This window comes from Erithacus rubecula (genome assembly GCF_903797595.1).
Source record: "Erithacus rubecula genome assembly, chromosome: 12".
Lineage (NCBI taxonomy): Eukaryota > Metazoa > Chordata > Aves > Passeriformes > Muscicapidae > Erithacus > Erithacus rubecula.
Window position 1 is genome coordinate 1,870,689 of NC_136664.1, and position 14,750 is coordinate 1,885,438.

At 44.7% G+C, this 14,750-nt stretch overlaps 1 protein-coding gene across 1 annotated transcript; it reads left to right on the plus strand.

Moving 5' to 3' along the window:
* Window positions 1-1,204: 1,204 nt before the first annotated feature.
* On the plus strand, window positions 1,205-10,212 carry CA5A (carbonic anhydrase 5A; the record flags this gene model as incomplete). Its single annotated transcript, XM_079316040.1, has 7 exons — window positions 1,205-1,340; window positions 2,275-2,472; window positions 6,073-6,191; window positions 7,127-7,222; window positions 7,665-7,727; window positions 8,935-9,090; window positions 10,078-10,212. The coding sequence occupies 7 exons, from the start codon at window positions 1,205-1,207 to the stop codon at window positions 10,210-10,212; spliced, it is 903 nt and encodes a 300-aa protein (XP_079172166.1).
* Window positions 10,213-14,750: the final 4,538 nt, after the last annotated feature.

Consider the following 14,750-nt stretch of genomic DNA (forward strand, 5'->3'; position numbering starts at 1 on the left):
GGCTGCCCAAGGGGACTGGCAAAAATTAGAACTCTTGATTTATCTCTGCTTTCACCAACACTTTCAGCTTTTTTTTTTTTTTTTTTTTTTTTTTTTTTTTTTTTTTAATAATAATTTTTGCAGTGTGTTCCTTACTGGCAGCTAGAACAGGAGTGACAAAGGTTTTAACTATTTTTGTTGTGATTTCTCTGCCTCAGGCAGTGTCAGGTGAGTTCAGCTAAGCTGAGTTGACCCTTTCACCATTCAAGGTGGTTTCTTGCCTTTGTGAAAGCCAAGAAAAATAAACATAATATTAACTTTAAATAACTTTTCCAAATGAGGCTTTGAGAGGGGAGCCTCTTGTGCCAGGTGCTCCCACCTCTGTGCTTTTTTTGGCTTGAGGGAATAAATTTTTTGGTGTTAGGGGATGCACTTGGTGTGAGAAGAAACACTTTGGTGTGAGGGAATAAATAATATTTTGGTGTGAGGGATGCACTCAGTGCTAAGGAATCACTTTTAGTGTGAGGGAAAACACTTGATATGAGGAGAAATACTTTGGTTTGAAGGAATAAATACTATTTTGGTGTGAGGGGATAATGTTTTATACTGTACTCAATGTGAAGGAATCGCTTTGGATGTGAAGGGTCACACTTTGTGTGAGGGGAAACACTTGATATGAGGAGAAATATTTTGGTAGGAAGGAATAAATGCTATTTTGGTGTGAAGGAAAGCACTTGATATGAGGAGAAATGCTTTAGTGTGAGGGAATAAATGCTATTTTGGTGTGAGGGGACATGTTTTTTGGCTGAGGCAATGCTCTCTTGTACTGTACACGGTATGAAGGAATCGCTTTGGATGTGGAGGGCCGCACTTGGTGTGAGGGAAAAGATACTTTAAGTGAGGGAAAGCACTCGATATGAGAAGAAACACTTTGATTTGAGGGAGTAAGTATATTTTGGTGTGAAGGGACGCTGTTTTATACTGTACTCAGCGTGAAGGAATCACTTTGCATGCCAAGAGCCGCACTTGGTGTGAGGAGACGCACTTTTGTCAGGGGCGCGGCAAATGGCGATGCCCACCTCGCACCGAACTGTCCCGGCACGAGCGGCAGCCAGCACCGCCGCACCCGCCCCTCAGCCATGGCGGGAGGGCCGTGCCGGAAGGGGCCGCCCCGGGCCGGGCTGGGCTGGGCCGGGCCGGGCGGCGGCCCCGCCATCTCCCCGCGATGCTGCCGCTGCTCCGCCGCGCTTGGGCGGCCGCCGTGGCCTCCTCCTCCTCCTCCTCCTCGTCGAGCCCCTCAGGGCCGGGCCGCCGCCGCTGCAGCCTCGGCGCCTGCTGCTCGTACCGCCTGCGGGACGCCCGTGAGTGCCGCTCGCCCTCGGTGTGGGAGCCTGGCTTGGCCTCGGCTGAGGCATCAGGGACTGGCCGTGCTGTAAATGCAGGGGATGTTCTGCGCCGCCTCTGCCTGAGCTGACCTTAGGGAGCGCAGGAAAGTTTGTTCCTCGCTGAAGGAAACGGGGAGGGGGAAAAGCTGTTTGGTCACCTTTTGTGTGAGTTCCGCGTTTGAAAGACACTGAGCAGTCGTATCTAGTGAAGTAGTAGTGAGTGATGCTCGAAGCGTCACCATTTGGGGTTTTGCAGAGGGACGGGGCACCCCAAGCTGGGTGCAGGTGAACAGGTGGCACAGGCGGCAGTTCTGGCTTTAAACAGAAAAAAGTTTTGTGGAAACCGCTCATGTACCATCCTGCTGTGCCAGTTTGAGGGGCCTAGTCTGCCCCTAAAATTGCTGGATTTGGGTTTTGCAGGTGTGGGATCAGCAGGACCCGTGAGTTTTTGTCAGGATTTGTGTGGCTGCTGCAGGAGCTCTGAACCCCCTTTGTGCAGTGACCCCTGTGCTTGTGTTTCATTCCAGAGAATGTTTTGCTTCCCAGTGGGAATTATGCTATGTCTGGAACACTCCCAGCTCAGCTGATGGTGCTGGTGTGTAAAGAAAGCTGGAGAACAAAGTTGCCTTAAAATCTAACAATAACAAGGAAACAGTCTCTTTTTATAGGAAATAAGGGGACAGTTTCATTGCAGAGCATTCTGCAAAGACAGAAAGATACTGACAAGGTTCTAAGTCAAATTACTGCGCTTCCCTGTTTGGCTTTGAGTCATGCAACTGGAATGTTTTATTTTTCTTTTGCTTTCCTGGGCACCAGCTGACTCGAATTAGCCTTTGGTGACACAGCACCTTCCCTTGGCAGAAAGTTCTGCCTCCTGCAGCACGGGCTGACTCTCCTGCTCCTCTTGCAGTGCATCCCCTGTGGCAGAGCCCGCTGAGCATTCCCGGGGGCACCCGCCAGTCTCCCATCAACATCCAGTGGAGGGACAGTGTTTATGATCCCTTCCTGAAGCCCCTGAAAATCAGCTACGACCCCTCCACCTGCCTGCACATCTGGAACAATGGCTACTCCTTCCTGGTGGAGTTTGATGATTCTGCTGATAAATCAAGTAAGTAAAAACTCTCGAGGGGAAAAAAAAATTTGTTTAGTGTAAGACGTGATGTTGGAAATGAATGTACAGCAAAAAAAAAAAAAAAAAAGCTGGAGTTACAATGGTGGGAATTACGATGAAGAAATTCTCTACAGACTTCACACTGACAGTGTTTTTATTGCCATGGGCATTGTGCACAAATGCCCTGCTGTGTGTTAAAACTCCTTTCACAAGCCTCAGTGCCCTGGCTTGTAGGTTTTGTAATAAACTTTACCCACACGAGTCAATCTTCAGTCATTTATGTGTGTACCTACTCAATTTGAAACCTGATTCCATCACTCCACTCTATTGAACTAATCTGCCACTTATCTTTTGTGGTGTTAATAGAGATATTTAATGCACTTGAAATTATCAGCAGCCAAATGAGTTGCTGTTGGAAAGCACACATGCTTATCTCAGTGGGGTTTTAGGGAGTGAAATAACACTGAGCTCTGTCCTCAGGAGCAGGTGTGTGTGTCTCTGTTGTTATAAAGGAAGCAGGAGTGCATGGAAAATCCAACCATGCATTGTGAATAAACCTCTGACCTGAGCAGCTCATCCTTTTAAAGGCTCAATAGAGTAAAAAAAATTGATTTAAATTAAGATATTGCTCCCAAATCCCAGATTTTCTGTCCACTGTTCCTTCTCTAAGCAACCTTTACCAAAGGATATTGCAGAATATGAAGATATTTCATAATTGCAGGTGAGCTGGTAGCAATTGGTCAGGGCTGTTGTGAAGCACATGATTGCCCAGCTTGTCCTGCAGGCTAAAACTGAAGGACCCTGAGCAAGTCTGAACCTGTTGTGTTGCACATTTATGTTTAAAGTGGCTGCTCACCATGAGAGCTCCTCCAGCTTCCTGTGGGATTTAGCAATGCCCTCGGGGAGGGAGCCTCCAGCACACAAACAAACACTCTGTCTTCACAGCACCAACATTTCTGGTTGATGTTTGCAAAGAGGCTGATAAAACACTGCAGAAAAACGGTGGTGGTGAAATGCAGGGAGCTTGTGTGATGTTTGGGGCTCCTTTTGTTTTTCTTCTTTCTAGCTGTTCACTCAGAATATCCATTTCCAAGAAGGAATAATAAATTTCCTTACCCTTTCACATTTAACCTGAATCCTGCCCTTCTATTTCTCCAGTGCTGTTTTTTTCAGTGAGGTTGGGTTAGGGGACAGACATCACTTGTTCCCTCAGGAGTGATTTTAATTTACTAATTTCAGACTGGCTTTGCTTTCCATTGAACAGCCTCTTGCTTTATAAGCTACACCCCACTTTCTGTTAAGGATAAGATCCTGAAAAGTGTTCAGTGGATAACAAGTTGGATTTTTTTTCCTTCAAGAATTGATGTAAGAAAGGGGAATTGCCTGTAGGGGTGCAGAAATATGCAATATTTAATTGCACAGGAGCAGTTTTTGTGGCATAAGGACAAGGCTGGAATCATCAGGCCTTTGGGGCTGGTGCTCACCTGTGGAAGATCTGCTTTGTCTGTAACACTTTCCTTGAGGTAAATATTGCCCTGTGAGCATTTGCTGCCTTTTCATCATCCTCATCTTCCTTAAATGAATTTAGGGAAGGATGGCAACAAACAGTGTCAGGGCTCCAAAATGGCAGAGAAGCAACAGATAGTGAGGTGTTGCTGCATAACCCCCAGTTTTCAGGTGCCTGCCTCTCTCCTCCACCCTTCTCTCTTTGCTATTTCTGATTTTTCTCACTGCCAGCTTCTGTCTAACAATCATAGAAACCCAGAGAAGAAAGCTTGGGAACAAACAAAAGCACCACAGTTGAAACAGAAGATGAGAAAGACACCCAGGATAGACAAAAACTCCTGAATCCTGAGATGGGGTTTGCAAGACTTGGGCTAAAGCTGAAGGTAGAGCAGGAGGAAGAAGAGGGTGAGGGGAAGGTATGTACAGCATGTGGTCTGTCTGTGTGTGCTGCCATCAGAAGGGGCTGGAACAGAGCCAGGGCTGCAAGGAACAGCTGATGTGACTCTTGTTAGAGCCCCTTCAATTTCTGTTTTGTTTGGAAATTGCTGAGATTGTAATCTGAGAAGAAATGTTTCTACAGGGGCTGAAGTTCCTGCTTGTTTCCTGTCACTTTCTGGTGGCCACTGCAGGAACCTGAGTCTCTCCATGTGTGTGGCTGTGCCTAGAGTTACTCCTGAGGCAAATATTCAAGTGGATGTGGTTGGTAACACAAATTTGTAGTCACTTGTGGGTTTGCACCATCCCATGCTCAGGAGTGGATTGTGTTAGAGCACAGAAATGTCACTTCTGAGAGGTTTGGCTGTGTGACCCACACTTTATCCCACCCCTTCTGCAGCACAGAATCCCAGGGACACCTTCCACTATCCCAGGCTGCTCCAAACCCCATCCAGCCTGGCCTTGGACACTTCCAGGGATGGGGCATTGGGATTTTCCAGTGATGTTCACTATTGCATCCATGCCCAGAGCTCAGCAGCAGGGGATGAAATTAATTCAGTGTCACTTTGCACAGCTCATTGGAATGTATTCCTTTATCACAGACAGGCCTGGCTGGTCAGGATTTCAAACTGCTGGCTGGCTTTCAGGAAAAAAAAAAATAATACAAGGAAATCTCTTAATGCCCCTCACTGTTTTCTCCTTAGCATGGAAGTGATTAACTTATTTCCAAAAGCAGTGTTGGGATTAGGTGCTTTATACCAAGGTTTGCTGTGAAACTTCCCCATGTCCTACAGTTCAGTAAAAATCAGCAGGTGCTGGATGAACACTTGGAAAAGCTCTTTTCCAGCCTAAAGAATTTCCTGATTCCATAAGTGTTGTTAGCCCTTGGGAAGTAATTAGGGTTTCTCATTTACCAGATGTTCTGATCCCATAATTAGCAAGATGACCTTGCAGGATGGTTTTGGTCCAGGTAGGAGGGAATGAGTGGAAGCAGAAAGCTGAGCATGGACTTTTCATTCATGTCTTTGCAGAAGGGTGGGAGGCCTTCTGAAATCAGGAGAACAGACTGAAGTTCTACCTGTACTCATTAAATCTTTCTGGATGTTTAAATCCTCACTAACAGCTTCTAGGCACAACAGAAGAGATTTCTGGCTGAGCTTTGTGCAGTGTGGAAGCTGTGTTGAAGCAGAATGAGATGTTTGGGTTTTTGTAGCTTGCAGGAGCCTTGAACATTTGACTCAATATATTGATTTGGCTGGCAATATTTGCTTTTTGAAGTCTTGTCATGAGAAATATCAATATTCTTCCCAGATCCTTGCAGGGATGTCATTTAATAGATGTGTCACTGCTGTGTCACCTGGTCAGGAAGTCCTGACATTCCTGAGAGAGTGAGAATGTGAAAATCACCTCTGGGACTGTGCCAGACTTGGTGTCAGCTGGGAAAACACTCCCTTGAGGGGAGATGGATGAGGAGACTCCTCAGCTCATCTCCAGTTTGATGCAGGGAAAACCAGCAATGCTTGCTTAAATAATTTGATCATGGCAGTGTAGATAGGGCACTGTTTGAGTTCCTCCACCTGATATCTTTTCCTGGGCAATTTTTTGGCCAATTCTAAATCCTATTTATTATCATGTATGTCTTGTTTTGTTTTTTAGTCATCGTTGGAGGTCCCTTGGAAAACCAGTACAGGCTGAAGCAGTTCCACTTCCACTGGGGAGCAATCAATGACTGGGGCTCAGAGCACACAGTTGACAGCAAATTTTACCCAGCAGAGGTATGAGATGAAATCCTGAGCAGTGCAAATACTTATCTCAGGTGTGTCTGTGAAAACACCCAAACTGCAGTTTGTTTTGAAGTGCTACAGCTCATCTGCTGATTTATTCTATAAAAATTCATCTTCACTCTGTTTTCTGGAGAAGAAAAGCCTGAAAACTGCACGTTGGCCCCATTACTGAAAGTTGAAAATAACTTTGTATATTGTTACTTAATCTTTCAGAGAAACAAAGCATATACTAAGTACTCTTAAAAAACACCACTTTATTTTCTCTTTGCAACTGTTGAACTGTTACTAAAATAGCAAAACTTTGATGCTTAAGTAACTTCTAAGGAAGAAAAGGATGTAGTCAGTGAAAATGTGATATTGTAATGACTTTGAGCACAGTCCTTTGCCAAAGGAGAAGAATTTGCCAAGTGATGATGGGTTATTTTTCAGGAGAGTTTCTCTCCTGTTGATGTTCATGGTGGTGCTGCCAGCTGGGCAAGATCTTCATTAACAGGGAGATTGTGACTTTTTGGGCTGGGGTATTTATTTCTCACACAAAAGCCCTGAGTGCATTGGCTGTCAGCAGTGCAGAGGAAGATTGTTGTGTGCAGGAGGATGTTCCTCAGGAGCACAGGCTGCTCTGCTCCTCCTGGGAAGAGAGGGAAGGCTGAGCTTTGTCTGTGCCTTTGACCAATTCCTGGTGCAAACACAGACTAAATCCCTGTTACTGATGGGAAATGAAGTGGCTCTTAACTATTGTTTATAGCTAAAGGAAAAAAAAAGGAAGGGAAGGACCATTTTTTACCAAGAGCCCTTTGTTCCTCATTTCTGTGGTTTGTGGGGAGCTCTCTGCAGTGCCTCACCCTCCCTGAACAGCCAGGATCAGGAGTCAGGTGTGGGGGCTGTGCTCTCTGCAGGGCTTGATTTCTCCCTCATTCCTCTTTCAGCTGCATTTGGTGCACTGGAATGCTGTGGATTATCCAAGTTTTGAGGATGCTGTGATGGAAGGGAATGGCCTGGCTGTTATTGGAGTGTTCTTGAAGGTAATTTCAGTCTTTGGGACCAGCTGTAATAATGGGGCCTTTGTTTGCATTCTGTCAAAGTCAATTTAGGGCAATTAAGGAAAGGCTGAGATCCCATCAATCCATATCAATGTTTCCAAGGGGTGTCAGAGGATGATGCCAGGCTCTGTGCAATGGTGACAGGGTGAGGAGCAATGCTCAGAAACTAGAAAAAGTTTCACCTCAATATGAAGAACTTTATGTTGAGGGTGGAACAGCTGCCCTGGGAGGAATGTCCCTGTCTGGAGACATCCCAAACCCACCTGGATGTGTTCCTACCACCCTTGAGCTGGATAATCTCCAAAGCTCCTTTCCAACCCTAAATATTCTGTGACTGCTGTAATAAAAAAATACTAAGGGGACATATAGAACTGATTGATTATTGATCAGCTAATTGATTTTCCACCCCTCCCTGTCCCTGCAGCTGGGAGCACGGCACGAAGGGCTGCAGACCCTGGTGGATGCCCTGCCTGCAGTCAGACACAAGGTCAGTGCTCTGTCCCAGCCAGCAAGAGAACACCTGGAGAACCACAAAACTGAGAAAAAAAACCTTTTCTTCCTTCAGTTCTACTGTGGGGGCTGTTTGCCCCCTTGGAAGTGGGAAGGGAAGCTGGTTCTTCAGGAGGAATTGGACACTTGAAGCTTTCCAAATCCTCTTGAAGAAATGCTGCTCTTGAGATTGTTTCCACTTACAAGGCTTGAAGTGGGGGTTTATTTACTGTGGGATTAAGGCTTTTTGATCTTTGTCTGATCTTTGAGGAGATCATTTGCTTTTTCATAAACACTGATTTTTCTTGCTGAGGGAATGGGATGGTTGCTGGCAGGCTCCTGCCAGGAGAGGGAGTGCTGAGTCTCTGACAGAAGCAGTTCCTCCTCCCCGTGCCCATGAAAAAAAACCACATCGACCTCTTCTTCTTCTAATCCCATCCAGCTGAAGTCACTGTGCCACTACTTCACACAGGAAGGAGTTTTAAAAATCCAAATAAAACAAGTTTTTATATCAGAGCAGTGCCAACTCTGCTAAACACCAAACTTCAGCTCAGTGCCAGAAGATCTCCCCAAAACTGAATATACACCTATTGTCACAATATAATAATTTAAAAGAAACTAAGCCAAGATTCCCCAGTGTAGCCTGAAAATCCTCCTGGAGCAATGTGTGTGTGGGAAATCCAATGTGTGTGGATTTTTGAAGCTCCTACATTCTTGTGGGATTGAACATTCTGGAGAGCAGGAATATTTAATTTAAATAAAATGTCAGTCTTCTTCCTGCTGCCTACAATGATGTGGTGAAAAGTAAAACACTTTTTGTTTGCAGTCTCTTAATGATCTGGCACAGCTGCCTGAACTTATTCCACCACTTATTTATTCCCCTTTTTTTTCTCCTGCTTGCATCCAGCTCCCACAAAGCCTTAGGCCATTGATCCTTCTCATTCCTTGCTTCTCCTGCACTGAATCCCTAATGGCTTGTAGGGACAGCAGAAAAATTTCAATTTTGGCTCCTCAGCAGCTTCCATCCCTTACACCTCAACCCCAATTTAATACAAGTTTTAGTGGTTTAAAATAATAACATTATTAATATTCCCAGCACCCATTTCCCATGCACACAGTTTCTAACCTTGCTGTCAATTTCTTCAACTTTGTCATTTTTTTTTTCTCAAAACACCATCCTTAAAAATGTTTTTCCTGCTGTTTAGGACACTGTGATTGAGTTTGATGAGTTTGATCCCTCCTGCCTGATCCCTTCCTGCCCTGATTACTGGACCTATGCTGGCTCCTTGACCACTCCCCCCCTCACTGAATCAGTCACCTGGATCATTAAGAAAAAACCAATCGAGGTGGATGAGGATCAGGTAAATCTCCATTTTCCTTTGCTGCCACAGAGATGCTCAGAAACAGTTTTTCTCTAGCAGTTCTCTGGGAAAAGACAAAAATTCTCTGTGTTTTCAGAGATCTGTGACTGTGTTCAGGATTTGAGGAGGAGTCCTGGCATTAACAGCCACTGACACTGAAAGACCTTAGACCTCTCCAAGATGTTTTTCCAGCTTTATTCAACTTTTCCTTCTATTCTGAAGAGTTTTATCTTCATCTGTGGTACACAATATTGGAAGCTGCCCCTTAAAAACTTGAAGAGGTTTAGGAATTTTGCTCTCCTTAGCATGATGCAGCCTTTATTGTGGAGGGAAGATTTTTGTGAGATGGAGATTAACAGAGAGCTGCAGGCATAGTGTGGCATTCTTTTAAATTAAAATTTATCTCATTTTTTTATTGGCTCATAAGAGTGACTTTGCAATGGCCTAGTGAGCATAAAAAGCTGATCTGCTGCTGCTTTATTTTAATCCCAATTATAAACCAGGGAGAGAACAACTTGGGGACTATTGGGGTTCCCTCTTTTCTGGGTGATGGAGAGGCTGTAAATAGAGGTTGGGTCAAATATCTGAGTGGAAATAACTCTCTCAGGTGTCATTGGGATGTGCTTGGTCATTATTTGGGATTGAATTTCCCTAAGGATGGCAGATGTGATAATTCTTCCATACCAGCAGAATGACAAAGCTGTGGGTGCCAAAACCCCTCAGAACACAAACCTTTGATTTCACCAAACTCTTGCCTATTGCCATGAATTCCCAAACTGGTGGAATTCCTGGGAAGTGACTGGAGTGACCCTTTGTGGTTCCAGGCAGAATTACAAAGCTGTGAGTTCCAAAACCCCTCAAAACACAAACATAGCAGCACCATTGATTCCACCAAGAACAAACTCACCAAACTCCTCCCTTTTGCCACGAATTCCCAAACTGTGGGAATTCCTGGGAAGTGACTGAGTGGCCCTTTGTGCTTCCCAGCTGGAGGCCTTTCGGATGCTGCTGTTCACGTCGGACGGGGAGGAGGAGAGGAGGATGGTGGACAACTTCCGCCCGCTGCAGCCGCTGATGAACCGCACGGTGCGCTCGTCCTTCCAGCCCCTGCTCAGCCCCTAAGGAGCAGGAGATCATCCCCTGCTCCTTCTCTTAATGGTTCTGATGAACTCTTCCTTCCAGCCCCTGCTCAGCCCCTAAGGAGCAGGAGATCATCCCCTGCTCCTTCTCTTAATGGTTCTGATGAACTCGTCCTTCCAGCCCCTAAGGAGCAGATCATCCCCTGCTCTTCTCCCAATTGTTCTGATGAACTCGTCCTTCCAGCCCCTAAGGAGCAGATCATCCCCTGCTCCTTCTCCCAATTGTTCTGATGAACTCGTCCTTCCAGCCCCTGCTCAGCCCCTAAGGAGCAGGAGATCATCCCCTGCTCCTTCTCTTAATGGTTCTGTTGAACTTGTCCTTCCAGCCCCTGCTCAGCCCCTAAGGAGCAGATCATCCCCTGCTCCTTCTCTTAATGGTTCTGTTGAACTCGTCCTTCCAGCCCCTGCTCAGCCCCTAAGGAGCAGGAGATCATCCCCTGCTCTTCTCCCAATTGTTCTGTTGAACTCGTCCTTCCAGCCCCTAAGGAGCAGGTCATCCCCTGTTCCTTCTCTTAATGGTTCTGATGAACTCGTCCTTCCACTCTCAGCTCAGCCCTCAGCCCAGGCTGCACAGCAATTCTCATCATCCCCCTCACAGCCAAGCCCTTCCTTGTCTCTCACTGGGGGGTTTTAGTTTTGTTTTGTGTAAAAGAAGTGGGTAATATTAGCTGTTAGCAGCCCCTTGTTCTGAGGCAGGCTCAGTAAGGAATTATTAAGACAGTTAAAAATAAGGATGGGGAGATGATCCCCTGCTCCTTCTCTCAATTGTTCCATGTTTCTTCAAATGCTCTTTCAGTGCCTTGCATGAATTAATAATCCTGGGTAAAAATTGCTAAGAAGGAGGAATTGGGAAAAAAAAAAGTGTCAGTACTGATCAAGTCCTTTTGGGGAATTGTTTGATGTCTGGGAATAGAGGCTTCTCTCAGTGACATTTTACCTTCTTCCTTTTTCCTTGGATGGCAAGAGGAGATTTTTAAGTTACTTCCAGGATCTCTTTCCATTCTGCTGGCTGCAGAATGTTTGTCGTGGGTGTGTTGTTTGTGCCCAGTGTAAAACACCAGGAGCCAGAAGATTTTTTTCTAAAACCTTTTAACAACTGTAGAAGCTTTTGGCTTTGGCAGTTTTTGCTTTCCTGTGTTAATAATCTATCAAGAGAAGGGAGGAGAAGAGAATTCACCAGTATCCCAAGACTGGCTAGAGCAGCAAATTAGGTGAAAATGTTGAATTGATCCCAGGAACCTGATCACATCAAAGGAAAGCAAGATTAGATAAAACCCATCTGAGCCTCTCAGTGGGATTAGGGGAAAAAAACCCCAAACTAATTCCTCAAACCTCTGCTAGCAGAGTGTGGACTCAGAAAATACTTTTATTTCAGCAACTCACAGAGCACCAGTGCTCTCTTCAAACTTTGCCTTGAGCTGTATTTTCCTCTAAAAACACTTACCCATCCTCAGGACCAGTGGGGACCAGTTTGTTTTTATTGCACCTTCCAGGAACAAGGTCCAGGGGGTTTGGAATTGATTTGTGGACCAAGCAGAGCTGCTGTGGGAGCTGCCAGCCCTGAGCCCTTCAGCTGCCCCAGGGACCACTGACTTCTCACATCCTACCAAACCTGGCTCTGTCCCACCTTTCTCTCTGCCCCTCCATGCTCTGCTGTATTTGGCAGATGAAATTCCTGCAGCAGATTTCTGCTGAGGAGCAGCTCTGTCTCTGAACTCCCTGTGTGATCTCCATGGGTTGTGTTGGAGGAATCTTTCCTCCCTTTGATTCCTGGTTGGATTCAGTGAAGCCATGACCTTGGCAATGCTAAATCCACACCTTTCCAATTGGGACTTTAATTTTTTTTTTAAAGTCCAAATATTCAGTTTCAAAGCACCTTAACACTTTTCAGTGTGACCCTGATGACTTTAAGGGTTTGAAATAATGTTGTTGAAGCAGCTGAGTGCCCAGATCCTGCCTTTCCTTCCCCAGTAGCTCTACCTCAGGCTGCTCTGGTGCCACAGCTGTGCCTTTGTCCCCTGCAATGTGGCCACTTCAGCTGCAGTGACTCTGGCTGGTGAGAGGAAGGAAATTTATCTCAGTGTAGAATTTCTGTCAGAAATTCAGTGGAGCTCTTTGGTGTCCCCAAGCCCTCCCTGCCTGGGGGAACATTTCCATCTTGGTTGTGCCATCTCCAATCCTGGAATTATTTTGGGATATTGGAAGGTGTCCCTGCCATGGCTGGACATCACTGGATGAGTTTGAAGGTCCTTTCCCACCCAAACCATTCCATGATTTTCTGATTCCATGACCTCAGTTGAACTCTGCAGGCTTTGCCATCACCACACAGATTTTTAACTACAAAACCACACCAGTGATGATTTTGCTGGAGAATGATACATTCCAAAATAAAGCTGGAAGTTATATCTACAATTCTGGGAACAGCAAAATAATGATTTTACTTTTTGCCTGAATATAGAATAATTATGATCCAGTCATTAAGTTTGAGATATTTATTCAGTGCTGCTCTTGCAGACACTTTTCTGAGGAGGATTCTGGAGAAAGATGGCAGCAGCTCAGATATTTTCTACTCATTAATAGACAAAATTGTAATACAAAGACTCTTAATGTTGGCTTTTATTTGAAAACAGATCTGCCTCAGCAGCACTGGGCTGTGCATCAATCTCCTGATCATTTATAAGTGGATCTTTTAAAAATTAAAGCTCAGCTTTAAATTGCTTTTCTGATTTCCACTGGGATTTTTGGATTTCTCTGATCCACTGAGAAGAATCACCAGTTGATCCAGCTTTCCCAACAAACCCAAAATCCAGATTATTTTAGGGAACTGCCAGGGTATGTTTGATTTCACACCCACTGACTTCTCCATGGTTTGTTCCACTCAATCACATTTTCCTCCTGGCTGTGTAAATCCCTTTTGAACCACTCAGCATCCAGCAGAGGGAATGTAGGGTATTTCCCTTCCCAGTCACCCAGTTCAAGTTCTCAGACAGATTTATTTCAAGTTCTCACAGAGATTTACTTTGTTCAAGTACTGCCATGGAGGCTTTGTTAGGGAATAATGAATTACCAGGGACACAGTGAAGCTGTGTCCATATTTCCATCAAATCACACCCATTTCTACTGACATAAAATGAAGAAATTCCAATTTCAGCACTGATTGCTTCAAATATCTGGAAACAGGGTTAATGCAGATAAAAAAATTACTGTGCTACAAAAGGTTTTAAAGGGTTTTGTTACATTTATTTTGCTGTTTCTTGAATCCTTTCTGTGTAGTGTTTTAGCATCTCCTTAAGGCAGGCAGGAGCTCAGCTGCAGGGCAGATTGTTGGAATTAATCTGGAAATTAACACACTGGGGTTTTTAATTTTTTTTTTTTTTTTTTTTTTAGTTTTAACTTTTCTGCTGCAATGACTTTATTGACCTTGTGAATGTAAACTTTAAAACAAGAGATGGGATAAAATTCCTGTGCCTTATTCTCTCAGTTCTGTGTGGAAAAAAATGATTTGATTGTTGGGTTAGAGCTGATTTTTTGGTGATGATTTTGCACAATTGAGTTAAAAAGGATTCTTTGGGCTCTTTTGGGTAGCACAATACAAGAGGGCCAAAGCACATATTTGTATTTTCCTTGCTGAAGAGTCACTTTATTGCTAAATACTGCCCTGGGAGGCATTTCTGGGGCAGCAAGTCCCAGGAATTAAAGGAATAATTCTGGGACAGCTCCCTGCAAAGGGAGGAGAAGGTTTGGAGCAGACCTGTGGCTGTGCTGGTCTGACTCCAGCTGCTTTTCAGGAATTCTCTAAAATTCTCTTTTCACCTTGTTCTGGGTGATTTCCCAGCTGGGATAACTCCCTGTGCTGTTGGGATGTTTGATCCCTGTTCCTGCATTCCAGAATTTTCATTCTTCTGCTGTTCTGTCCCCTTCTGTGCTGCCTGTCAGCATGACAGGAGTGTCTCCAGAACTGGAGTTTGCTTTGATCTCCACAGGGTTTTAGGGGACTGGAATTCTGCTTTGGATGAAGGGTCCCCTCATGCCTTAATTTGGGATGTTTTAACTTGTATTTCCTGTCATATCTTGGCTTTTTTTTTTTTTATTTTCTTTGTGCATCTCGTTTTTGTGGCCTTTGTGCCATTGTGTATTTAATGTGTGTTACCTGCCTGAAATCATTTATGTTTTCATATTATCATTTATGTTTTCCTGGGATCCAGGCCCTTCCCAAAGTTTTTCCCTGCTGTTTAGAACCCTTCAGCTGCTGCATTTGACACTGTTACATTAGTGTGCAACTACAATAAAGGACCAGAGAAACCCATGCCTGTATCTTGTTGTGTAATTAAGCTTTTCAAGTAGAAAAAAAAAAAAAATAATCAGATTTCCTGTCCAAAAAAATATTAGAATTATTCTTTGGGAATGCCCCAGTTCATTAGGAGTGGAGTCTGATCAGCTGTCAGATGTTCTGTGGTGATTCCAAGCTCTGAAAGGCTGTGCTGGAATGAAAGCACAATGAGCTCTGTGTGCTGCTGGAGG